Source organism: Microtus ochrogaster, linkage group LG3, assembly GCF_000317375.1.
Source record: "Microtus ochrogaster isolate Prairie Vole_2 linkage group LG3, MicOch1.0, whole genome shotgun sequence".
NCBI classification, from domain to species: Eukaryota; Metazoa; Chordata; class Mammalia; order Rodentia; family Cricetidae; genus Microtus; species Microtus ochrogaster.
In genome coordinates, this window is record NC_022029.1 from 32512066 (window position 1) to 32539609 (window position 27544).

The following is a 27544-nucleotide window of genomic DNA, read 5'->3' on the forward strand; positions in this document are numbered from 1 at the left end:
GTAAGGCATACAACACAAACACCATACTCTGAAAGAGCTGTCGTTAGGATAGAGTCAGCGAAACACTACCACGCCAAAGAGCTGAGGTCAAAATAGCTGAAGGGACTGAAGAAAACATGTATGGAGTCTTGAAAAAACCAGCCATTCACAAAGCACATCTGATACAGATCTACTATGTTTATGCTTGGCCCCATCTCCAAATGTATGGCAAACATGTCCTCCGGGTTTGCTGATCCTGCTGGGATCGCTCCCAGGCACACATACAGAAGCTGCCTTTGACATCCATAGGTTTTCTCTGCACTTACTGTCAACACACACGACTCAGTTTGGAACCTCAAATAACTTAAAGATTGACTTTGTCATGAGCAGTAGCCCTTTCTCATCAAGGAAATGTTTTTAAAAGCTATTAAACAGATGGTGGAAATAGCATTTTAAAAACCATGAAAATAGACAAAGCACAAGCTGCAGGTAGCTTGGAAACACCAGGAGTTTGAGTCAGCGCCCAAGCCCTGTTTACCTATTACATAACCACTGGCAACTATAAATGATCCTGTAGTTCCCTTGTCACTCCGTTGATCACCTTTGGGAGAGTTACTAAATTGTGAAGTTTTTCACCTGTCACTGAATAATAATGATGATAAAGGCAGAATTGAGCACATTTTTTAACAAGTGTATTTAGAAATACAGTCTAAACAAAGATCAGAAGCAGTCCAAACCCTGCATGGATCAAACAATAGTCAAACCACTAAACATTTACACCAAAGTTCCCTCTTCTTATGACAACTTTACCTAAAATTCTAGTCATGTTTGGGAAAGAGGTAAGAGGAAATGTGTTTTGTTTTCTTCTCCATTAATTCAAGTAGCTTGAGAGAATCAGCTTGGTAGATTCATCAGCATTTTGGACAAAGGCACTCTTCATTGTCCTAGGGACACGATGAACTTTACCCTTCAGTCTGCACCGCCACCAGGGAAACTGCCCCCGTGGCTACAGCTGGCAACACCAGGACACTACTATCACTTTGAGGAGAGCCAGCAAATGCTTCAAAGACAGTCATCAGCACTGGACCCATGGGGTTCACTTTGAACCACAGCAAGTTGCCTCTAGTTTCTCACACTGCTAAGCACCAATTATGTGGTTTTCCCAGGGAAAATTTACAAGTTTCCTCCGGAGATCAAAGCTCTCTAGCAGGATCCATATTTCACTAATAAGTCTATTTTAAAGGAAGTTGTTGGTGTTGACAGTTATCCGTCAATTATAAAGAAATTTAGGATAAAACAAGCTAAGATGGCCCTAGCCTTCCTCTAACATAGGAAAAATGGCAGCCATTCGGTAGGAAAAACCCATTCTGGAATGTTCACAAACCGGATTATCTGATCCACATTGCTGTAATCCTGGTCTACCGCCAGGTTACTCCACACTTTGTGCCACTTGTCTGTCTCGATCCCCGAATTACTCACCATCCCTAGCTCAACAGAGACAGGGCATCGCAAGAGTGCGGATAAGAGAAGCAGCTAGGGCTGTCCACAAGCCAGAGGGAATCAAAGCTGCCCGGAATGGAAGGCAGAATCTCACTGGTCACTGACGGGGCACTAGGCTCATCTCTTTAGCTTCCTACAGCAGGGCCTGCATTTCTTTGAAGTGAGCATGTAAGAACAGTCATACTTTCATGCCGGTTTCTGACCCTTTCTCTATTGTTTCGGAAGTACTGGGGGTGGAGTGAGATTATAAAATAAAAAGACTGCAAAATAGATGAATTAAGACTCACAAACAAGGGCTGGGAAGATGGCTCAGTGGGTAAAAGTGCTTGGGCCACAAGTATGACAAGATGAAATTTGGAGTCTGGAATTCAAGCATGCCCCCAGGAGAAGATGGGAGATAAAGGCAGGGGAGTGTCGGGAGAGCAAAGGACAGCTAGCCCGGCTTATGAAATGCTGTCTCAAAGGAGACAGGCAAGGGCTGACAGCTGAAGGTTGTCCTATGACCTCCACAGGTATGTTCTGGCACGTGTGCACCCACACCTCACTCTCCATACTAGTAACCACACACACACACACAAAACATAAAATTCATAAAAATATATTGATGTGGGTTTTCAAGATCTCTGTTAAACAAAATCACCAAGAGAATTTGTTTAAACATAGGACTCAGGTTCTGTAACCGTTTTTGACGGAAACGTTTAGCTGTGTATGGTGGCACTTTAATCCCAGCCTTTTGCAGGCAGAAGAAGGCAGATTTTTGTGTGTTCAAGGTCAGCCTGATCTACAGAGAGACCATGTCTGTCTCTCTCTCTCTCTCTCTCTCTCTCTCTCTCTCTCTCTCTCTCTCACTCTTGCCTAAGGATCCACACACACAATGTTTGGAAAATACAACACAAAGGTCAAAGACAAAATGGGAGGAAGCTATAAGTTTCCATGGATCAGGAAGACGTCTAACATAGCACAGAAAAGGGCAAAAACAGTTGACAGGAAATACACATTGCCTTCCAATCCTTGCAGTGATTTTCTATGTCACTAGCAATGCAAAACAGAAGCAAGTAACCAAGCCTCATCCATCACCTGGCTAAGGGCGTCAAAGATGGGTAACATCTCTGCCATGATTCTTGAGAGTTGGGCATTCATCCACTCAAGACAGTGGTTGAGAGTATAAACTGGGTTTTAGGAAGGCAACTAGATAATAGATATTAAAATTCAACACTCATGATGACAGTGGCTGCTTCTGAAGAACATATATCAAGACAGAAAAAGGTTAGGTGATTTAGAACCAATGCATAACTTAAAAAACAATTTTTTAAGGGCCAGAGAAAACAGCAGTTATAAGTACTTGTCGCTCTTGCAGAACCCACACTGTTGCTGGAAACCATCTGTATCTCTGGGTCCTAGGGAGCTGACCCCCTTTTGATTTCCATGTGCTAGACATAGATGCGGTACACATGCAAACACGCAGGCCAAATACTCATACACATAAAATAAGTAAATTTAAAATTTAAGTAACCATTCAAGAAAAAATTCTGACTGCAGGTAAATACTATGAAAAATGGCAAGAGAAGCAGGCCTAGATGGTTCTCTCCTGCCACTTTCGAGCTTGTAGTTTCAGGAAGGTTTGTGTAATTGCAACAGTAACTTTGGTTCTTGTTGAAACATCTGGCAAAACAACAACCAAACCTCCCCATGTGACAAATATCTCAAGAAATGGGGTCTTGGATGTTTTCAAAGTTGAATTCACATCTTTAAACAAACAAACAAATCTCTTCAAGAGACACTAAGTGACTTCATGATGGGGTCACCACTGCTGTGCGAACTAGGGGCTTAGTCAACTCTGCAAGCGAGCGAGGGGCAGGCAAGTCATCGGACCTGCTCCGCTAGGGAGCTTAACCCTGCTGCCGATGCCCCTTAAGTCAGCTTCAGTGTGAGGATTCTGGATGGCAGGTATCGATCCTTCTGTGCCCAGGCTTGTAAACAGTTTTGGTGCATACATATCACATAGATATTCTGTATGCTTGTGTTTTTGTTTTGAGGTAGGATCTGGCATTGAACTCACTATGCCTCAAAGGAGTAGCAATCCTCCTGCCTCTGCCTCCTGAGTGTTGAGATCACAGGCACCTGCTGGGAGGTTTATGTATTTAATAGGAAATACAGTTCCATAATATATGAGCAATGAGATAAATCTCACCCTGTTTTCTCTAGCCTCTCACTTCCCCTCCCAGTTACTACTAGTTCTTGCAAAATCCCCCGTTTGCAGTATTGCAAGCCTTAGTGCATGGCCCTTGATGAAAATAAAAGGCTGATGGGTGCTCCCATAACCAATTAAAAATGCCCTCTTAAAATAGAGATTCCGTACTGAGACATGCTCTTCAGTGCTAGACTGCGCAACCCAGGACCTGCAAGTTCAGGGGCTTCCCTCTTCTGTATCCTAGTGCCCTGTATCTCTACAACACTGGCTACAGTTTCCAACCCTGTATTCAGTACAACTTTACTCTTCAATACTTTAGAATCACAAGCTTCCACCTTATCTGAAAGTACATCGGAACTGTATCAGTAACACTTGTGATTTATAGAATGGCAATCAACAGTGCCTTTGAGAAACAGAGGAAAGCTTACGGGAAAAACACAGACACACATACACATACACACACACACACATGCCCATATAAAACACAGACACACTCATACACACATATAGACACTCGCACACAGATATACACACATATTACACAAATGCCCATACAAAACACACGTAGACACACACACACAATGCATATATGCATACACTTACACATACACACAGCACAGACATTTTCATACAATACAGACACACCCACACATCACACCCACACCCACACAATACACACAGATACCAGACACACAGACACACACACACTGAGGGCTATTCATTTCCAATGGATCAGAGAGACTAAGTTGCCTATGGACATTTAGGTTACTCACAGTTAATCACACTTCAGAGCCGAGATAAAACATCTCCTGAAGAGGTTACAGCAAAGCACAGAGAGAAGTGAAAAAACGATGTAAAATCAATTAGATGCTAGGAAAGCAAGCGTTTGGTAAGTACACTGGGAGCAACCGTGAAATTTTAAGTCGTAGGGTAAAATTGTTTAAAAGTGTGATTATGTATTTTGATGAAGATAAATATGAAGTAGAAAAAATATGAAAGGTTTTTAAAATTTCACCACAACAAGTGACTGTTCTTTCATTATTATTTCCCATGTACTTGAAAAAACAGAATATAGACAATTTAACCCTAAACCTATTTCTAGCAGTGTGGACCTTCGACTAACACAGATGAGAATGTAGTGACACAGTTCATTAAGAACAACCGGACCAGAGGTGATGTGCAAGCAAGCTGAAGATGAGCAAAGAGCCAAGGCGAAGGCAGCTCTCCCTACAGAAACTGTACTGAGGGCTTCTCTTCCATTCCCTAGAAACAAAGACGATGCTGGGCCCCAGCCAACTGGGATGAGAGAATTCCATTCATTTTCTGTCTCAAATGTATAAATTATATGGAAATAATAAGTGTTTTAAATCAGCTCAAGAGTTTGAGTGGATATATTTATTTTCCTGTTCCTTCAAGTGAGAGATAAAACAAAAACACAAAAACAATTCTCTGAACTCAAAAGCGCCAGGATGAAACCAAAGGCAAGACTAAAATTTCAAATGCTCACGACCTAACACTGTGGATTCCCTCCACGTGGGAGACTAAACTCTCGCTCTTCTTACAGGCTTTTTTTACCTCTAAGCTTAAACACCTTTCAACTTTCTGCTGAAAAATTATTTTTAGAAATAAGAAATTCGTTTTCCGTCATCATTCCTTTTATGGGTATCTTCTTCAAACCAAAGTGGACATCTCATAATATGCTTTTACGTAAAAGCTTTTGGTTTTTTGAGACAAGATCTTATGTCACCTAGGCTGGTCTCAACTCCCTATGTTGCCAAGGAAGACTTTCAGCTACGGACTTCTCCTGCCCCTTCCTCCCCAGGGTTACAGGCACACATGGGCCACCACACCCTGTTTCACAATCAATTTCTTATTTAATAGAAAAAGCACCTAAGTTTCTTTAAGATTTTCTATCTGTGAAGCCCACAGCCATTTTTTAAGATCTTTTAGGGGGAATCTGTACGGTTCTACCAGCCTCGTATGCCTCAGCAGCTAATACAAATCGTGTGTAGGTTTTCGGGCATGTGGCAATGAGAGAAGCGCCCACAGGTCAAGCAGATAACCTTTGTTCTAACAACAGCAACAAAAGAGAAACACAAGCAAGACTGAATGTGTTGGAAACAGGAGCCTGAGTCAGAGATGCTATGAGATAATGCATGATTATGAAATGGAAACCAAACTGGACAAAGACTGTTCAGCCACAATGGTGCTAATTTGTAAAAACTAAACACGTATGTTCAGGAAGTTTTCTTAAAGAGGATTCTTAGATTTACTTGAAATTGATTATGCTGTCTAACAAATATGGGATTAGTTATGAAGCACTATTCTCTACAATCTGAATAAGGGCAGTAGAAGACTCCTGGGAGGGTAGGGGATTTGCCGAGACATACTAACTAGTATAAATTAGTCAATTTTATTCGAACCTAATGGATCCTAAGACAGGATTGTGCTGTCTCATTAGGGAGTTTTATCATAAGACAGTCCTTTGGGCATACACTGCCATACTACCAAACAGGCAGAAGTGCTTCGGTTAAGGTCCCTGTGGGCCATGTGTCGCAAAGCCCACTGGGTAAGGTCACCTCCCCACCTTCTGATTAGTTCTACTCTGAAAATTTACAGGGATTTCAATGCTGTTTTTCAGGGTGGCATGATATAAATGGCAGCAGACAAGAACAATGTTTAAAAAAAAACAAAGGCTGTACACAAGAACTTATGTTTATTGCAAACAAACAAACAAAAAGAGAGCGAGGGAGAGAGAGGATGGTGAGAGGAGCGGAACGGTAAGGCTAAGAATTGAAAAGCGTCTTACATTCTGCCCTAATGGCAGCATAATTAATAGCAACAAATGGCCGTCTCGCTGCCTGCCGCAGCCGCAGGGTGTTTTTGCAGACCTGACGAGCAATTTTTGTGAAATATGTAGTATGAAGGAAGAAAGCTTGGCGGGTCTTCACTGCAGACTTGGGGCTCCCAGTGTTCCGGACCGGCATGCCCTGCATGGCCTGCCGGGACAGGTGGCTTCTCACACGTGGGTCCTGCAATTGCGGAAAACAATGGGGTTTACAGAGGAGAACTTGCCAGAGCACATGGCTACTTCCACCATGTTCAACGTCCTACGAAGCACTGTAACTCGGAAGCTGCCCCTCAAGGGAAATGCAGTGTGCATGTTCGGTAAGAACGTGGAGGGGGGTACAGCACGGCAGATGGCACTCAATCCCAGTTCACATGCGCTATCTGTAGGAAGCTGCCAGAGTGGGGCTGTTTACTGTCCGGGGCCGGCATCGGCTCCACTGGGACTAGCTTCACTCTGGTAGACACTGGTGCTTGACAGCCTCGATCTATGAGGACTACCAAGGTCACCCTTCAATTACTGTTGACCCAAGACCGGGCTCTTCTTGTCCCTCCACAACAGCCGAGGGAAGAGAATGTTTAATGCCTGCTTGGTATTTGATGTAATAAGGTTTGCAACAGTATCTAAAGGTTACAAGCTGTTTTGAAACCAAGACGGCTTATAAGCCCCCACTCAGGCAAGCGCCTCCCACACTTTATCCTTTTGCCTGAATAATCTCAAAAGACCAATATTTTGAATACCTGAAAAAACAGGACTTGTCTCTGCTTCCATGTTCACACCCAGTCTGAGTGTGTAATGCTGTGTTTAACTCTAAAGCCCAGCTTTGTTCATTTGTAAAGTGTCCTGTGTGGCATTCCCGCTTCCAAGGACGAAGCCAGTAACTGGAAGACATGGTGTTTTTGCCCCTGCAAAGACCACACTCACGTACCTCTGCAGTAGGGCTGGGAGACTTCTGTTCTTCTGACTGGGTGGGCATTTTCAGACCTCCGTACTTTTTCCAGTACAGCCAACAGGTCGCACACAATCTACACTGCATATTAGGCGGGCCCCAGGAATACCACTGGTGAGACTGTGTGGCTAGAGACAGAGGGAGAGGGGCTATGAAATCCGTGGTCTCACACTCAACCTCAGAGACACCCTGAAGCCACAGCTAGTTTACACTGTTGTCTTCTTCCCAAGGCTGTAGGACAGGCATGTCGGTATAGCACACACATGACGGTACAGCACACAAATGACAGTATAGCACACACATGACAGTATAGCACACACATGGTGGTAGAGCACACACGACAGTATAGCACTCACATGACGACGGTATAGCACACACATGATGATATAGCACACACATGATGACGGTATAGCACACACACGCATTTTTCAGTACTCTGAATATACCAAACGGTTTGTTTCTGCCACACACCAGTGTTTGTCACATGTATTATGAGAAGCTATTGGATGACACATCTTGACTCATGCCTTAGGCTGCTGAGATTTTGGTTTGTTAATTAAAAGTGATTTCATTATGTACACATCTAGATATTATTGTTATTAAGTTCCTCAGCAGTGTTTAAAACCTGAACCGTATGGTTCAGAAGCTCTTGCAGGGATTAATAAGGTACTCAAGAGGGGACTCACTGGTAAGTCAGGAGCCAAATAAAACCAGAAATCTGTCTGTTGTTCTTTACACAAGAAACAAAAATCTTTAGAATTTCTTTCTAAACACAGACTGTCCTGAAGACTCTAAATCCCTATCACGTGAGCATGTGCAGTAGACATGGTGTCATGTTTAGTAAGGCCTGACCCCGCTGATTGACTGATTGGCTGGTTAAGCCTCTTCAGCTTAACCCTGTCCCTCAACACTAAAAGGGAGAGCTAGGGACAGGTAGGGACAGCGGTGGTGACAGGTAGTTAAAACCACAGCAGAGACTGCAATACCAACTCTGTGAACTGTGCTCTCCTTGCCTATAAGCTAACACCATCTGGGTGAAGCCATCAGCTGGAACAGGAGGGCATCCTCTAAGGAAAACCTCACAACATGCAAAGGGGTAAGTCAGAGCTACAGTGCGGCTCAGAGGCAGAATGGAGGCTGGGTATACAAAGGCCCTAGGTCTGATTCCTACTTCCATAAACTCCTAAAGAGCGAATTGCTTTTATACAATTCAGAATAACTTACACTTTCATCAGGTGCCGCTCTTTTGGGGGTGAGGGTTTTGAGACAGGGTTTCTCTGTGTAGACAAGGCTGGCCTTGAACTCACAGAGATCTGCCTGCCTCGGCCTCTTGAGTGCTGGGATTTAAGGTGTGCGCCACCACTGCCCTGCCATCATGTACCACTCTTGGAAGATTCCTTTTATAGAGAAGCCTAACCCCCTTTTTTCTTTTAACTGAAACAAACAATAAAGTTGACTTTTTGAGACAGATTTCATCAAAACATTTTAATTACATATGTATATGAGCGCAAGTGCCCTTGGAGGCCTAGGTGTTGGAACCCCTGGAGCTAAGGTGACAGATGACCGTGAGCGCCTGACGTGGGTGCTGGGAACCAAACTTGGGTCCTCTGCAAGACCAGTGTGTGCTCTTAACCACTGAGCCATCTCTCTAGCTCCCAGTTAACCTTGTTTAAATAAAAATAAGAAGACCCAAGGTTGTCTCCTAGCCTACATACATGCATACACATACACACACACTCACCTCCATACATATGTGTACCCACAGAGGAACATACATATACACCAGAATATCATTGTGCTGTGGTTCAAATTCTCAGCAGGCTGAGCCAGGAGGACAGTGAGTTAGAGGTCAGCCTGGGCTTCATAGGGAGACCCTGCCTCAAAAACCCAACCCAAAGCAACAATGACAGAAAGGAGAGTTACTGCCGTTTGAGATTTTAAGTAAACATACAAGGTGTCAACTACAGATCAGATCATCTCACCAACCCCATATAACACAAGGGCACACATAATAACCTTGCAAGCAGAGATAAATGCAGCAAGGCCCGAGGCCAAAAGCAAATATCATAGCATGGCATTTCCCCAACTGGTTCCCTGGGAGCCTGAGGGCTGTAGCACTGGTGTCTCCACACCTGCCTCTCCTCCAGAAGCATCAAGCACATTTAATTTGTGGGAGGACGCTGAGGAACTCCGAAAGGGGATGTGCTATGTAGCACAGAACCATGGTTTGGGCTAAACTAATACAACCGCACACAGTTTAAAAGAAAACAACAAAACCTGCCAGCAAACACATAGCCCACAGAGGAAACCAGAGCAAACGCACACACCCTCCTTATCTGTGAAGTGCAAGGGCACCCAGCGAATGCCCCTTTGCTCCCAGTGAAGACCAGGACAGGCACCCGCTCACTTTGAAGAGATACCACCCGCCTCTGCACAGCAGTAACATGACTTCTAGAAGCTTTTCTCCTCTTCCCTTCCTCTGCCCCCCACCCCAGTGCAGGACAGCTCCCCCACCAACCAGGCCCCGCCTCTGAACACTCACCATAGCAGCTCTCACAGGCTCGCCCGAGGAGGGTGTTCTGGGGCTGGAACGTGGTCCCCACAGCTCCGTTCACAGTGCCAGCCTTGCCATTGCTGGTGGATATTTGGTTGGGATTTGGTTTGCTGCTTTCAATGAAACGTAAAGTGAAACGATAAAAATAATTTGTAGGACGAGGCAAAAAGCTGGCACCTCCTTACTAATTTACCTTCACTAAAATACAAATAGATACTTATTATATTTAGTGAAGAAGAAACAGACTGGCAAAAGCAGGATGCTAAGATGAACCCAAGTATGGGAGGCAGTAGAAGGGAGCGAATGAGAACACAGGATAATGACAGCCACGCATGAAGATGCTATGATGAACCCAGGACTTTGTATACTAACCGAAAAAAATAACAATAAAACCAAAAACTTAAGGAAACACAAGCACACAAAACACCCTTAATACACTGACACACATGGTTCCAGGAACTTACATAAGAGGGTGTATCTGGTGGAATGGTAAAAAAATAAATAAAAAGAAATAAAACCAAGGCACTCTTTATGACAAATAAAGCTATAAAACAGCCATTGTGCCGGTGAATTCGGCAGCCCTGGGTCTACACCAGTGCTATTGCTTCACAGCACACTGTGCTTTTGAAAGACAGGAGTCGCCAGACTTTGTTCTCATCATAAATTTTCCTGAGAGAATATTTTTTTGGATTGAATAAATTAAGCTAAAGGCAATGCTGTGTGACTGAGATAGCCTTGGCACTGCTCCTGGGGGGTGCTGTGTGACTGAGATAGCCCTGGCACTGCTCCTGGGGGGTGCTGTGTGACTGAGATAGCCCTGGCACTGCTCCTGGGGGGTGCTGTGTGACTGAGATAGCCCTGGCACCGCTCCTGGGGGGTGCTGTGTGACTGAGATAGCCCTGACACCGCTGGGTGTGGGTGACACTGTGGCTTCTGCAGTGTCCCAGAGTGGGTAGGGTGGAGCAAAGATGCAGCTGAGCCATGTGGTGCCACCCTCCACCCCACAGCGGAGGAGCACCTGTCCTGGGCTCAAGATAAAAGTCCATATTACGTTTGAAGTTTTATGAGACAGATTAGCATTTAAGATGAGGAAACCTTTAGATACCCCCCCCCCCATTTAAGAAAACACTTTTAGGAGGAAAAAAGACATGGATCAGAAGACCAACTTAATTAGAGACACTGATAAGACTAAGTGCAAACACACCAGAGACAGAGTCAGGGCAGCCGTAATTTTTCACATAGCCCAGACATATCGTGGCGCTTACTGTGTAAACAGAGCTGCCAGCAGGCTAGCTCCTGCCCAGAGTTGGCAAATACAGAGTCAATGAATAGTCAACAAAGGCCTGCCACAGGAGAGCTTTCTTCTAGGGGACCTTTCACCTCTGTTACACAGTGACACAATCTCAAACAAACAACAAACAAGCAAACAAACCAATAATAAATAAATGAAGCAGCTTTCATTGTTGCTGTTTGTTTGGTTTGTTTTTTAGAACAAATAGAAAAGAAGTGGGGCCAGGCATGGTGGCACATGCCTTTAATCCCAGCACTCTGGAGGCAGAGGAAGGCGGATCTCTGTGAATTTGAGGCCAGTCTGGTCTACACTGTGAGTTCTAGAACATCTGGGGTTATGTAGAGAAAGACCATGTCCCAATAAAAGAAAGGAAAGGAAGGGAAGGGAAGAGAGGGGAGGGGAGGGGAGGGGAGGGGAGGAGAGGAGAGGAGAGGAGAGGAGAGGAGAGGAGAGGAGAGGGAAAAGTGGTTCAGAGAAACTAAAGTTCCCAAAGAGGTGTAACATTTCCAATTGAAAAGGAATCTACCATGTAGCAGCTGAAATCATGCTTCCCACCACTTGAAGTAAAGCCAGAAGTTTCCCAGAAATATGGAAACTTGGCATTTAAATGCAGGGCTAAATATATGAGTCTAAGAAGAGCTGATGCTCGCCTGGGAAGTGGGCTCGGCAGTTAGGTGCACTTGCTGCCCTTGCAGAGGCCCTGGGTTTGATTCCCAGCGCCCACACAGTGGCTCACTACCATCCATAACTCCAGTTCTAGGGGATCCGATCTCTCTTCTGACCTCCCTGGACAAAACGCACACACATGATACACAGACATACAAGTGAGCAAAGTGCTTATGCACATAAAATACATAAGTAAATCTAAGAGAAAAAAGAGTGGATGCTGTCTTCAGTTGAGGAGCCTGGAAGAAGACAGGGGCACAAACACAGCTGGCTGAGCAAATGGGTTTCACAAACTGCCTGGCTGAGTAAACTACTGTTTGGAATCACAGCGACTACTGCAGACCCGAGGACCACTGAATACAGCCACCTAAAGATTAAATCAAGAACACTGAGAAATGTTTACAGAGACACTCCATGATTTAATCCACCCTCCCCATCTGTGCTCCACATTCCTACCATCTCTGGCCCCCTAGAACATTTTGGACATATCATTCTCCCCTTGGACCCTCAAGTTACTATTTATACATAATGGGAGTTATGAATGGTTGAGAGTCACCATGTGGGTGCTGGGAATCAAACCCAGGTCCTCTGCAAGAGCAGCCAGTGCTCTTAACCACGGAGCCATGTCTCCAGCCCAACACTGGATCTTCTTAGGCTCGTGTACTTAAGTTTTATCTTTTCCCATTTGACAGATTCTCCCTCTGCCATTAACTTGTCTCTGTTCATGAGCAGTTTCCACCACTCCACGATATCACAGTGACTTTCAAATCGCCGAGTTCCTGGCTGTACTGCACCAGCATCCAGCAATGCTCATCTCGCCCCTTCCTTGAAGCACAACCCTGCCTTTCGGCTCCCCTGACTCACCGGCTGTCCATGTGCAGTTATGAGACACTGTTTGCTCTAGAAACATGGAACTAATTCCAAGTTCCCTGCAAAGCCCTTTTCTGGATGCTCTCCCCCGGAGATCTAATCATGATTTGAAGTGGCATCATTCTCTGCTCAAGTTTATAGTGTCTCCAGCTGAGCCCTTGCCCCCGAGTGTATATGTTTAGTATACACTGGACACATATCCACAATCCTTTTTAGATAGAACAAACTCAGAATGGCCTAACCTGATATTCCACCACCATTTCCGAGCTTAGTGACTGGCAGGACAATCCACCCAATGGTGGACTCAAACGTGACGTGCTGAAGCCAGTCGCCTCCTAATACAGCATCATCTCCAGAGCTCTTTCCAGGTCGAGCTGATGTCATCTCCGCTCCTGAGAACCCATAACTTGTCTCCCCATAATTACGCCACTGCTTCCTGGATCCATGTTCCAACCTGCGATCTTTTTCAAGACCATGACATGTCTTCATATAAAATTCTTCCACTCTTCAAGTCATGGGGACCCCATACTACCTGCCCCCTCCCCACCAGGTTGGCTTTCTCCACACTGCCATCCCATCTTTCTCTGGGCTCCTCAACTATGCCCAGCCCTGTCCCAGCTCAGGACACCATTGGCCTAGAAAGCCTGTGTTGCCTCTTCAGTACTTTTGCCATCAACAGAGTACTTCCTCAGGGACATAACAAGCTACTCACCCCCCCCCTGCCCCAGCTATCTTCTTGGTCACTGTTCTCAGCACACCAGGCCTGTACTGTGTGCCTCCAGGGGGCAGCTGCCTTTAATCTTCTCCCCCGGTACTAATACAGCACTGTGACTGAAAGAGACTGAGAGACACTGCTAGGCTCAAAGTATGACAAAGAGAATTCTTAATCTATTTAAAAAACAGCATTCTAATTCAGAATTAACTTGGAAATTCACTAAAGGACTCAGATTTACATACAGCCCCGAAACCCAGCGTATTTTTAAATAATGCACGTTGTTTATGAGTTTGATCAGAATGTGTTTGTTCTCCAAGGATCACTTTGATCAGAATGTAGAAAACTTTTCCTGTAAAGGGCTCAATAGTTAAAAAGTTCAGGTTTGGGATAACAGAGTCACAAGCATTAAATTCTGCGCTTGGACTGCAAAAGCAGGCTTAGACAATACGTCATGAACAAAGGCCTGTGCTCCAGTCAAACTTGTCACAGCCTCGGGTGACAGTTGACATTCTATCCAGACTAGTGTTGGGTCCCTGACTCGGATAAAAACAGCCATGGGCCACTGAGCCTTGGCTACTGCTGCTCTCTCTGAGGAGACAGCACTGCGGGCCCAGGGAAGGCCGCCTCACAAGAGCTCAGGCTTTGAGTCACAATGTTTTCTTTGTGGGATGACACATTTAGAATCCGTAAAGTAAATATATAATTTTAAAGGATCTCAAAATGACCCTGCAGAAGAAAAAGGATAATTATGGGACAAGTAAAAGCCAGTTTTAAAAAACTCAACCAAAGTCTAGCATAGTAGTGAATGTCTTTAACCCAAGTGTGCTTGGTTGGGGGGCAGAGGCAGGCAGGTCTCTGCATTTGAAGCCAGCCTGGTCTACAGAATGAATTCCAGGACAGTGAGACCATATCTTGGAAAAAAAAAGAAAGAAAACCAAAAACCAACGCACCCCCAACAAACAAAGAAAAACCAACAAAAAAGTAAACTAGTTTTATGCATATATATCTTGAGATAAAAGATTATCACGAAAGCCCATACTTCATTGTCCATGAAGCCTCCTATATGTAAAAACATGTATCATGCAATATACTCAAATCCAGCAAAGAAAAATGTATATAAAATGACTGAATTTAGCTCAAAGAATTAGAGAAGTCTTGGAGCAGCAGAGAGAAAGTTGTAGTAAATCTGAGTGACCAAATCTAAGACCTCAACAACAAAAGAGTGCAAGACACTGAAAACAGCGAAGACCCAAACTGACATCCACATACATGACAATTAACTGTAAACCCCAAAGACAGAATGCTGGAAACACTCAGAACCTATCGATTGTTTACAAAGCATGGCCCAAGAAACAATGTAAAGTCCTCAATGAATCATGCAAACAACATACCTCAAAAGGATGACACACACTAACTAGACAGCACTCAGCCCACAATTAGGAAGCTTATGGAACACAGTTTGCTTCGTGTAACAGACTTAGCTCCTCTCACTGGGAGGTCTGACACTTGCCACATAGCTCAGTGCAAATCCAATGGGCAGTGGTTTACCCCAAACCCTTATGCCGGGTTACACAGGGTCCTATCACCTACTCTTTTCTTTCCTAAGTCATTTCAGTGGGACAACAGAAAACAACTTTTGGACTTTGAGAAGGAAAAAGGTAAGACACACAAAGAAATTCAGGTTTGTCACAATGAGTAAATGACATGTTTGGAGTGACTGAATTAAGAGCAGGATAAATATTTCATAAGACCAATTACTTACTAAGTTGGGATATACACTTGTTTCAGTTTGCTCTCGGCTTCGGCTGCTTTTAGGCGTTTCTAATTCGAAAGATGGACAAAACAGTTTACATAAAATGCATACAAATTATTAACATCTCATAGCCTTAAAAACACAAGAAGATAAAGATTACAGCACAATTCTTATGTTAAGATTTCTATCATAAACGTATTCTAAAGCTTTAGTAACTCGAGAACGTCATTCTAAGCTACAGAAATGTAAGCACGCATAAAGCGTCTGAAATAGATTTTTAAAGTAAAGCAATGAAAAGTTCCACTTCCCAATCTTCTATGAGGAAACGTGTGTGCGTGTGTGTGTGTGTGTGTGTTTGTGTGTAAAATTGAACCTGGGGCCTCGACACATGCTAAGCACATACTCTACAACCGAGCTTCACTTCCAGTCCTCAGAGGACATCAACAATAGTTGTTCTTAGTTTTGTAAATTCAGTTCTCTATTTTAGTTCTTGTCTTTCTGGAAGGAAAATGTACACATATACTGTCCCACCACCACACACAAACACACATACACAGCAAACAAAAACTTTGCTTGTAAAAAATATTTAGAGATAGTTCTAAAACCCATGCAAGACTTGCAGTGAAGTCTGCAAGAGGAAATGACTGTAGTTACTCTAAAAAAAAACCTAAATAAAGCTTTACCCTCAAATGTTAACTGAACCATATGTAATAACTGCTGTCAGGTCTGAGACAGGATTTGGCTGTGTAGCTGAGATGACCTGGAACTCACTACAGTGCTGGTCAGTCTTGCCTCAAACTCCCAAGTGCAGGTTTACAGGTGTGCGCCTCTACACCTGGCTCTGTTGCAACCTCAAACCTCGGCTGAGCTCACAGAATGCTGTACTGAAGCCAACCGGAAGCCAAATGCAGGGAGAGCACATCTCAGATCTAGGTCCTGATCAATGTCAAATTAAAAGCAAATAGAAAGGGGAACAGCACGGTCCCCAGAGAGACTACAAACCCACCCTTCAGTTGTCCAACCATATGAAAACAAAAATATTTAGGGCTAGCCTGAAACTTCAAATGGAGACAACATTTATTTAACTAAGTGTCTTTAGTGCTGTGCCTGTCCCTTCTTTGGGGATACTTCCTGACTTGAATAGCACAGGTTTCCAGGCAGCAGAGCCTTCTTTTCCACTACAGTTGTTTAAAATATGCACTTTCTGCATTACATATGGTGTTGACACTGGGAATTGTTCAATACACTGTGGATTTCTACCCACTATTCATGACCACGGCAACTCCTGGCATGTGGGAGCCATCCTTAAGATGCATTTGTACAGCAAGCCACTGGACAGCTTGCACATTTAGGCAAATGCTGTCTGTTTTTAATCTCTGCCTTGTTCCGCATGTGACTGCAAGACTCTAAAACAGGCCTTTACTGAGGTCATTTCCCCAAAGGCAGGTTTTTCAAAATAAGTAACTAAGAGCTATATGAATTTAGGACATTTGGGAAGAACTCAAACATTAAATGGCTCCCTCCTTTTAGATGACTTTGGAGGAGAAAGCATCAAATTACAAAGACTAAGGCTACCATACCCAGGCTTGGTGGCAAACACCTGCACCCTAGCACTCCAGACTAAAGCAGGAGGAACTCAAGTTTAGGAACAGCCTAAGCCACCCAGTGAGACCCTGTCTCAAAATAACAAATGTGTTACAATTAAGGTCAAAAGCTGAGGTGAGGACTGGGCATGCAGCTCGGAGGCAGAGTGCCTACCTACCATAGACTAGGCCTTAGGTAGGCTCCCTAGCACTGCAGAAGGGACCTCAAACGGGGTAGGCTCTAGAGCTTGCAGAACAGACCTATAAAAATGTCATGTAAGGAGGTTTCAGAAAATCATAGAAGCATCTGAGTTTGTAAGGCCAATGGCATCAGGCTCAACTTTTAATCCATAGACATATCGTCCATGGGTTCATGACAGGGCTGGATTTCTAGTACACCTACCTTGTCATAAAGAGATGAAGCCCCAGCCATACAAGGGAAGCAAGGTCTCTCGACCCACATCTCTCTCTATTATTGTTCTCAAATTGTCAGGAAAGCAAATGCTGAGAACAGTGAACTATTAAGATGAAAATATTTTTAAAAAAAAGACATGAAATCGCGGAATTTAAGTAGTTCTAGGGAAGGTCAAACAGGCTTGGGATTAGTACATTGCTAGCCAACACTGACAAACAGCGCTCTGAATGGTGCTGGCGGCACGGAAGTTACCTGCTGCACATATCTGTCAGTAGTTTTCCACATGTAGTAATATTCAATGATGCTCGTCAAGGACTTCCACGGGAGCTGAAAGACATTTATGATGATAATGAAAACAACCCATGGCATAAAGTGTTTTCCTTCAAAACCACTCACTGGAAATGAAGGATCTATATATTAGACTCATTCTAGAAATAAAATCTTAAAAAAAAACCAACAAAATTAATTCTTAACAAAAAGTATACGTTATATTTAATAAGAGATCCCACTCAATGCATGCATTCCATTCCTCATCAATTTGATTAAAAATTACAAAAATCGTCACTGGGAAGATTTCCTGACTTACTCAGGAAAGGTGTTAGCCCCATGGAGCAGTGACAGGAGAGACTAAGAACAATTAATTAACTAATTAAAATGGGTCTTTTGCAGCATGCTAGGCAGCTGCACTGCCGTAAGCTATATCATCACCTCTGATGCGTAATTTTAGAAATATTATTTAAACAGTTCGAGGCTGAGTTACTCTAACTTTCAAAGAGGTCACTGCAACTGGGTAACTTCTATTGGTCTCTGGCATAATATTTCTCAACCCTTTCCTGACAACTCTGTTTTGTTTTATTATAAATAAAACAACAGGCTACATCTCTGGGGAGAAAAGGACCTCGCTAATTGTGTTTTTTATTTAAAAAGTAAGTTCGCCTTTGCTGTTTTCTGCAATACTAAAAAAAAAATCCGACTCATGAGTTTTAGAGCAAAGAAGACTCTCCTCAGAGCCCTGTGCAGATGAGGTCATCACCCAGACAACTGAGAGCGGTAGGCTTCCACGGTAACAGGGAGCATTGACAGGGCCATCTTGAACTGTGGCCGCTGTTGAGAAGGGAACTCAGCCCTCTGACTCCCAGCATGCCATAAGGAGGAGCCTCTTAAAACCACACCCTTGGACACTAGCAGCTGTGGGACTTGGGACCCACCTGGCACCATCCATGCCAACCTAGACTCCCCCAACTAATTTCCTTATAATGTCTGTTCTAAAGAGAAGCCAGGAATTTCAGAGAAAGGCAGTGTTTGCAGCTGACTTGGATGGCAACTTAAACAGTAGTTACAAGAACGTAACTTTTGCCGTTTGCAGGACCACGGCACAGCCGCTAGCTCTTGGGTACAGCTGAAGCAAATAGCTATTCAGGATCTTCAGTTTTAAACCCAGTGCATTCATCTAATGGGAGTTGTCTGAAAGACGGTGAAAGCACCTTCAGCAGGGCCCCAGGTCAGCCATGCTGTGGTTTCTAAGCAGGCTAAGAGCCATTACTGTCTTCTCTCCTAAACAAACAAGGATCTGACAGGCATTTGTCTGGAAAGTCGAGAAAAGGAAGCCAAGTGGCCATGTAAGCCCAACCATTTTACATTGTATGTCATCTGGTCCATGAAGCCCATACAGGTCTAGCCCGGCACCAGCTCCTTCCAACCAGGGACAGTGGCAGGAAATTAACAATTGATTCAGTGCCCTCTCTCTCTCAACCTCAGTTATGGCTTCAGGAGAGCTCCTGCGACACCCATTCCCAAACACATAAACACCTGTCTGAAGGTGTCTTTCAGGATCAGTGAGGTAACACTGCAACACCAGCAGTGACCTGGTAAGCCACGAGACACATTACACTCACCACCTGAACGGAAGGAAAGCTACTCCAGATAGCAGAGCATGGTGTGGCATGCCTCTAGCCCCACCCAGCTTTAGGATTCTGAGACAGGAGCATCAAGTTTGAGGCCAGCCTGGACTACATGAGACATTCTTTCAAAAACCAAAAGAAGGAGGCTGGAGAACACATTTTTTAAAAGATTTATTCATTTATTATGTATAGAGTGTTCTGTCTGCACACCAGAAGAGGACACCAGATCTCATTACAGATGGTTGTAAGACACCATGTGTTTGCTGGGAACTGAACTCAGGACCTCTGAAAGAGCAGCAAGAGCTCTTAACCTCTGAAACATCTCTCCACCAGCCCCCAGAGAGACACATTTGCTGCTCTTCCAGAGGACCCTGTTCAGTTCCCAGCATCCACACAGTAGCTTACAACCTCCTATACTTCCAGTACTGGGGGATCCAATGCCCTCTTCTGGCTTCTATGGGCACCAGGCATGCATGTGACATGCAGACACACATGCAGACCAAACACTCGTATACACAGAATAAAAGTAAATAGTAAAAAGAGAAGAACTCCAAGTCTTGTGGTTCAGATCATCTCCTATTCATTGCTGCCCCAAACAGCATAATTGGCTAAATATGCAAACATAATAAAAGGCAGAAGACCAAATGGAAGAGTGGGTTTAGTCACGCGTGCTCACGGCCTGAAGGATGTGAGAGCTGCACCCGAAAATGGAGTAACCAGTGAAGTCATGGAAATGAAACTTGCCAGCATCAAAAGGATAATGTGTCGCTTGGATACTGCAGAAGGATCCCATGGGTGGATATGATGGGCTTGCTGGAATAATCCTGCAAGCTAGCCAGGCAGTAAAACCCATTAGGTGAGAACTGGGATGGGGGTGGGAGATGATAGGAAAGCTAGCCAGCTAGGGAGACTTTCCTGGTGGATGAGGAAAATGTCTAGCAAAAGCAAGAAACTCAGATCTCTGTGGTCCTGTGAGACACAGGGCTGCAAAGATGGCAAACACGGACACCAGTGCAGGATGAAAACTCAGCAGTAAAGCAAGCCCCAAAGCTGGGACAGCTGAATGGAGTCTGCACCCACCGCACCCCAAGACCTGAATGGACCAGACATGCTCATTTCAGCATACAACACTATTATACTCAGTCTGCTAGTGCTTTTACAAGGTAACTGCATCTAAAATAATAAAAAAAAAACACACACACACCAAAAAACCAAAACAAATCCCATGAAATGCAAAAAAGCTAGACTATAAATAGCCCATTGTCAAGGAATTAAGTAACAGACAGACCTCAAGCTCTAAACTAGCCCCACATGGTAGAACACTCAGATACAAACTTTAAGATAACTGTATGGATACAGTGCACTTTCATGGGTGTGGGGTATGGGGAACAGCCCAGAACCTTGTGCAGGCTCACATACATCTCTATCCCCTGCCCCCAAATTAACACTGACCATGTTAGCTGGAAAGGAGGACAATACTTAGGATGGCAGGGAATATGTAGGAATTTCATTAAGCAAAATAGAGAGGTATGGCTGATGTATGGTTTTGGCATGTGGATTCTGTGGCTCGCATTCAACAGATCTGAAGCCACTGAGTCTGTGTGTTAGCATCACAGACTGTCGAGCCTGTCTGGAAGCCACTGGGGACAATGGAGCTATGTCTTGCCAGACTGGGAGCCACAGGAGCTGTGTGGGGCCTGGGACCTGAGAATCAGGATGAGCAGCCAGGGGTGGGCAGCTGAGCCACAGAGGTCAGTTTGGCCAAGCACCCAGGCTTATGATTCCATGGCTTTAGCCCCAGTGTCCCGGGCTTTGTTTAGGAAGTGTGGGGTCACATGGCTCTGCCCTTCCAACTGCTTGCATCTCAATCAGGTAGGATCTTGCAGGTCAAGGGAACAGGTTTAAAATCGTGCCTTGTTTTTGATCCTCAGTGAGACCTAGCAATTCACAATGAGAGCCACAGAGGGGTGGAGAAAAACACCACACTCTATCTATGTTCTCTGGTCCTCTCAGGAAACATGGGATTGCTCCTTCCACCACAAACATGCAAACCCACAATAAAGATGATGCTGCTGCCATCAAGGGGATGGGTACTGTGAGAAAAGGAACAGCCTAGAATGGAAAAAGAGAGGAGCCTGCACTGTTGTGAGTAAACCAGCTAAGGGCAGGATTCCTGCCACAGAACAGATAAGCACCAAATTCTGAACTATCACTGGAATACAAAGGAAACAGGAAACCCTTCACTTCAGCGTTTCTCATCTTATCCATTATGAGAACAGTGTGTTTTTGTCATTGCTGTGAGAGAAGGTCTCACGTAGCCCAGACTGGTCTCAAAACGCTCCAAGTAGTTGCGTGTGGCCTTGAGCTCCGGATCCTCCCGAGCATTGGTCTTACAAACGCGTACCACACCATATTTGGTACAAGATTTTGTTGTTTATAACAAACAAACAAAACCATTCATTTATTTATTTGTTTGTTTGTTCATTATGAGTGTGAGTACGTGCACACGCAGGTAGTTTGCGGTGTGAGTTTTCACCGTCCACCATGTGAGTCCAGGGCATGAATCTCAGGTTAGAAAGCTGGGCAGTTAAGTGCCCTTACTGGCTTGACCATCTCATTGACTCAGAATAGGATCTTTGGGTGACTTTTGAGCTTGCACTTTTAGCTGTATTATGCTCATAACTTTTATATCAATAACACTGTACTGCTATGGCCACCTGACCATAAGTCTTAAAAACAAAGTGTAATTTCTAGGCTGGGCTGGGCGGTGGTGGCGCACGCCTTTAATCCCAGCACTCGGGAGGCAGAGGCAGGCGGATCTCTGTGAGTTCGAGGCCAGCCTGGTCTACAAGAGCTAGTTCCAGGACAGGAACCAAAAGCTACGGAAAAACCCTGTCTCGAAAACCAAAAAAAAAAAAAAAATTTCTAGGCTGGCCTTGAACTTAAGATCTTCCAGACCCAGCTCCCTGACCATTAGGATTACAGAGACCTGTCACCTGCCTGGTTTTAGAATTTAGTACTATAGCACATAACAGTCTAGGTGTGACTGAGGTTTAGTTGGGGCAGATTTCATTGATAACAACAACTTATAAGTACTGTGCCTGAAATCTAATGTATCAATCTACATTGATGAGTAACAATTTTGTTTTATAACTAATTCAAGAGATAATCAACAAACTGAAAGGTATGGCTCCAGCTTATATCTAAGTGTGATAGTCAAGGAGTGGATCCTCAGGTCAGTACAGCAGTATACGCTTGTAATCCCAACACTCGGGAGGCAGACACAGGATGACCTGCCCAGGTTTGTACCAGCCAGGGTTACATAGTCTGGCCCTGCCACAAACAAATAAGCAAACAAACAAACATTTTTACAATGAAAATGAAGGATAGTTATTATAGAAAAGCAATTTATGAAGATCTCAAGCAAAATTTCTTTTTCAAAGAGGATAAATTAAACTAAAGAAAGCAAGACTTCTGGGGTGGCTGTGCAGTTATAATGCTCGCTACTCCAAATGCTGAGGCAGAAGGTCGCAAGTTCAAGGGAAGCCTGAGCAACTTAGCAAAACTCTGACAAAGAAGGCTTGAAAGGGCTTGAGGTTAGAGCTCAGTGATGGAGTGCTCCCGACACACCAGAGGCTTGGGTTTGCTCCCTAGGACCGAAAACTTAAAAGTAGGTCTTCCTAGGCGGGCTTGTGCGCGCACACGCACAACAGTAACTGTCAGTAGACGTGTTAGGCTTGGTCATTACTTCTCAGTATGTGTATATCATGCTGTGCAACTTGAATACACAATTTCTCACTGAATCTAAAAGGGAATAGATTTTAGACATAATAAGATTGATTCTAAGTAGAACACTGCATATCATTAAGAATCAAAGACAAGCTAGGGGCAGTGGTGCTGCATGTCTTTAATCCCAGCACTTGAGAGACAGAGAGGCAGGTGAATCTCTGTGAGTTCAAGGCTAGCCTGGTCTACAAGAGCTAGCTCCAGGTCAGGCTCCAAAGCTACAGAGAAACCCTGTCTTGAAAAAAAAAATCAGAGACAGCTGGGAACTGAAAAGCAAATCCAGCTCTTTTGTTTGGTCAAGGTTACAGCTATGTTACAAATACACATCAACAATTGGTAACACAGCTAGAGGAAGTCTGAGCAGACAAGAGAGAGTACACACAGACTGTAATATTTAGCACAAATGTTCAAAAAAGTCCATATTTCCTCTTGGAAATCAGAGAGCTACAGAGGGTAAATTCATGCAACCAAGGTGTGTGTATTCCAGGAGCTCAGGACTCCTCGCCCTGGGTTATAGTCACAATACAAAGCAAATGTCAACTGCTTCCTTCTAAGTGACCCTTCATTCTATTTTAAGAGAATAAAATCACTGTCAGTGGCTAAGGCTGTGGGCAGTGCAGAACACATTCTCAAGGCCCTGGCACCAACAGAAGTTAGAGGCGTACTAAACGTGAAAGAGTTAACAAACAGAAATATCAACATTTCAGTCTCAACAGCCCATTCACGGTTTTCCACTTACAAAGTCCTGACGGATGTCATTGAAGTCTTTGCCATACTTCTCCAGTGCTTCTTCGAACAAGCTGGCTTCGGAGGCCGACCACTCCTCCATCTCATCTCTGCACAGGACTGGTCCTCCAAGCGGCACAAGGACACTGATGGCACTGCTCAGGTCATAGCTGTGCCTGTACAGTGTATCCATGGCATGGAACTGGGGAGAAGAAAAGCGAGCATGAAATGGCAAGTGGACACCTACCCCTGCAGGCCGGAGTAATTAACAGGATCCTTAGGAGTTCCTTTAAAAAACAAATCAAACAGCCAAACACCACCGAATAATTGTTTGAAGAGACTGCTTACTGGTAAAAGAATGCTAAGGTGTTTTAAAAATACATCCATTTGAAATGACAACAACCATGAAGATCCAAATGCTCAAAATATTCAATTAAGAACACAATCAATTTGACTTCAAGATTTCATTTACTTAAAAATACCCAAGTCACTGCAATTACTAGGGAAGACTGGTATAACCACCACTGACTAGGAAGGCATACTATGCGTGAGAGAGAAAGCATTGTATTAAAAACATTGATTCAAGTTAGAGAATAATGTACTATCAAAAAGAACAAGAGACGGAAAGAAAAATCAGAATAGTGCATCATATTTAAAGCAAAATTACATATTTGGGCCAACGAGATGGCTTAGCAGTAAAGGTGCTTGCTGCCAAGCCTGACAGCCTGAGTTCAATTCCCTCACCCACGTGGTAGGAGAGAATTGACTCCATGGCACACATATACTCACACACATACATATACACACATAAAATAAATACGTAAAAGAAATACATATTCACATTAAACACAAAACAAGATTAGAAATCCATGTTCTAATGTAAGTCGGTTGAGACTTTGACCAAAAACAGATGAGCAGTGTGGGCTTCTATAGATGATAAGCAAGGGTGATTTGAGAAGGAGACAGAGGTGAGGACATATTTACGAGGGTGTGGTGATGTACTCCCTGTCATGCACCAAGTGTTGGGCTCGAATCCAGGTGCCCTACTAGGATATAAAACTTCAGAACTTTTGATAGTTTATCTATTGAAGAGAGCCCTTTACACATGTGCACAGACGTTTACGAATGCCAAGAAAACAGTAAAGTAGGACGGTCAGCCCTGCAAACACACACATGTGCACACACATACACACACACATGCACATGCGTACACACGCGCGCACACGCACTGACACGCAGACTGGCTGGCAAGGCTATCCTGCCTCTGTGTCCATCCCACTATACACGCAGGCTTTGGAGCACATGAATGCCAAGCCTTGCATCTTTTACACCATCACAACAGGTCGATCATTTAAAACTTCACAAGTGCACAGGATGTGGTAGCGCACAGCTTTAATCCCAGCACTTGGAGGCAGAGCAGGTGTCTTTGAGTTACAGTCAGTTACACAGTGAGAGCCTGTCACTCAATAAAACAAATACATTAAAAAATAATTAATTAGCCAGGTGGTGGTGATGTGCACCTGTAATCCCGGCATTCTGGAGAGGCAGCGGCAGGGGGAGCTCTGACTTCAAGGCCAGCCTGGTCTACAGAGCAAGTTCTAGGTCCAACCAGGGCTACGCAGAGAAATTCTGCCTCAAAAAACCAAACAACAACAATAATTAATTAATTAATTAGTTAAGGTATATATTTACGGTTGGGCATGGTAGTACATGTCTGTAATCCTAACACACTCAGGAGTGAGGCAGGAGGATTACAAATTTGAAGCCAGCCAACCAGTGAAATCCTATAACACAACAAGGATGCATTTACACTGTGAGACATTAACCAAAATGGCCAACACGAACATAGAAATTGAATTTGTTGACAAAGCCAAAGGCAGCAACTAGTACAGATCTGTTTAGTTACTGAACAGGGTTTGGCGTTAGCTTTAAAACAAATCTCTGGATTCCACAAAACGAAAAGCTGAAGAGAAAATGCCATTATCAGATTCCCTTGACAGTCACAGCTTGGCGATTGTCTGAGGTGCTCGTCTGCTGGAGGCGCTGGTGATGGACAGTGTTCTCTTGAGAGAAGCTCTCTCTGCCGCACCACGGCTTCAGAACGCTGGCCCTGCTCTTGCCTCCTGCTCACACCCGGTCAAGTTTCACAAGCAATGAATCCGATTCTCTAGCTAGCCTCACCCACTAGACCCTGTGATTTAGCTGTTTCTTTTATCTCCAAATCTGAGTACTCTTTTTGACCATCTCATTATACAAACAGAGAGATCAATAGTACCTAGGGAGTCTTTCAACTAAGGATAGAACCATAAACTGTTACTTTAATGTCCTAAATTGACAACTGGTAATAAAATTGAAAAAAAAAAAAAACCCTGAAAGACTAGACAGTGTTCAAAAGCCAATCCCACCACTTGGGATGTGAAGGCAGGAGGATAAGGAGGTCAGTGTTATCCCTGAATATAAGTCTGTCTCAAAAAACGAAAAACAACAAAGCCAATAATTATACAAGGGCTTGAGTAAAGCTCAGAGCCAGACTTGCTTGAGGTCCCAGGTATGATCCTCAACACCCCCTCTAAAACCTTATGCAAATTCACAAATTCACTGTGATGAAGCAATTCCTCAAAAGGAAAAAGCTAGTCGGAAGAAACCACATGATAAACCACAGCACAAGCCATATACAAGGATGTCCCCTGTCTCCAGCCATTGAGGAGGCTCAGACTGCAGGACAGCTTCCAGGCCACCACCAGCTGAGCATTAAAACCACGAGACTCATCTCAAATAAGTGAACTGCACTTTGGCGGAGAGGGCAGTGCAGTTGGTAGGAGCTGGCTGGACAAGGCACCGCTGAACTTGAGGGGACAATTTTACAATGGAAACCAGAGGGTCCTATCTCTCATAAGGCCCTTTAACCTCATCTTTCTAAGACGCTCAGATGTTGCTTTTTGTGTGGTCTAACTGTACTCTTTAAAAGCTTTAAGTAAAAGAACATAGTTGCTATACCCAAAGAAAACAACATTCAAAGGTGTGTGGTGGTGGCGCACACCTTTAATTCCACCACTCGAAAGGCAGAGGCAGGCAGATCTCTGTGAGTTCGAGGTCAACCTGTCTACAGAGCAAGTTCCAGGACAGCTAGGGGCTACACAGAGAATCCTTGTCTCTCTAAAAAACAAAAAATAAACAAACAAAAAAAAGGAAGAAACTTTAAGAGACCATACAAATTGGGTTGGTGTGCACTCCAGAATACGGCCTGGGAGGACACAAAGAACACTCTGGGGACCCTACACTATATCCACACCTAGTAGTGCTTTTACACTGACGTATGCAACCATGAAGTTCACTCCGTGCATGAGATATAGTGTACATATATCTCAACTTAAAATTTGAAAACTAAGCATAAAACAACCCAAGTCCCCCTCAGATAAATGCTTCGCAAAGACCACATCTTTTCAATAAATACAAACACACGTTGCAAGATCCATTCAAATCTAAATTTTGAAAATCACAACCAAGCACAAGCTGTTCCCTCTGCCAAAAAGCAAAGGTGTTGTCACATTCATCCCATTCACAACAGATGGCAGTGACAAACAGAAGTATTTTAGGAGGAAGACTGACAAGGAAGTCTCGGTGGAGGGGTTTTCATCTTTTGTTCGTTAAATAGAACCACGCTGTGGCAAACTGGTTTGTCGGTCAGCAAACATTTCACCTTCTGCCCTGGACCTCCCTCTGGAGGCTACTCTGCCCCACACAGATATCGGGCTTTTGGAACATGATTTGCTTGGCCAGTAGCATGTTAAGATATAGGACATAGCTGGGCAGTGGT

General features: G+C 44.0%; 1 protein-coding gene across 1 annotated transcript in view; it reads right to left on the reverse strand.

Moving 5' to 3' along the window:
* Positions 1–27544, reverse strand: part of Mta3 (metastasis associated 1 family member 3) — a 130064-nt gene that overhangs the window by 22406 nt on the left and 80114 nt on the right. The window contains exons 10-15 of the mRNA XM_005360744.3: positions 23741–23929; positions 17567–17641; positions 15326–15384; positions 10010–10131; positions 7447–7595; positions 6480–6702 (exon numbers count right to left, since the gene is read on the reverse strand). Coding sequence (XP_005360801.2) covers positions 6480–6702; positions 7447–7595; positions 10010–10131; positions 15326–15384; positions 17567–17641; positions 23741–23929 — 817 coding nt within the window. The remainder of the gene's footprint in view (positions 1–6479; positions 6703–7446; positions 7596–10009; positions 10132–15325; positions 15385–17566; positions 17642–23740; positions 23930–27544) is intronic.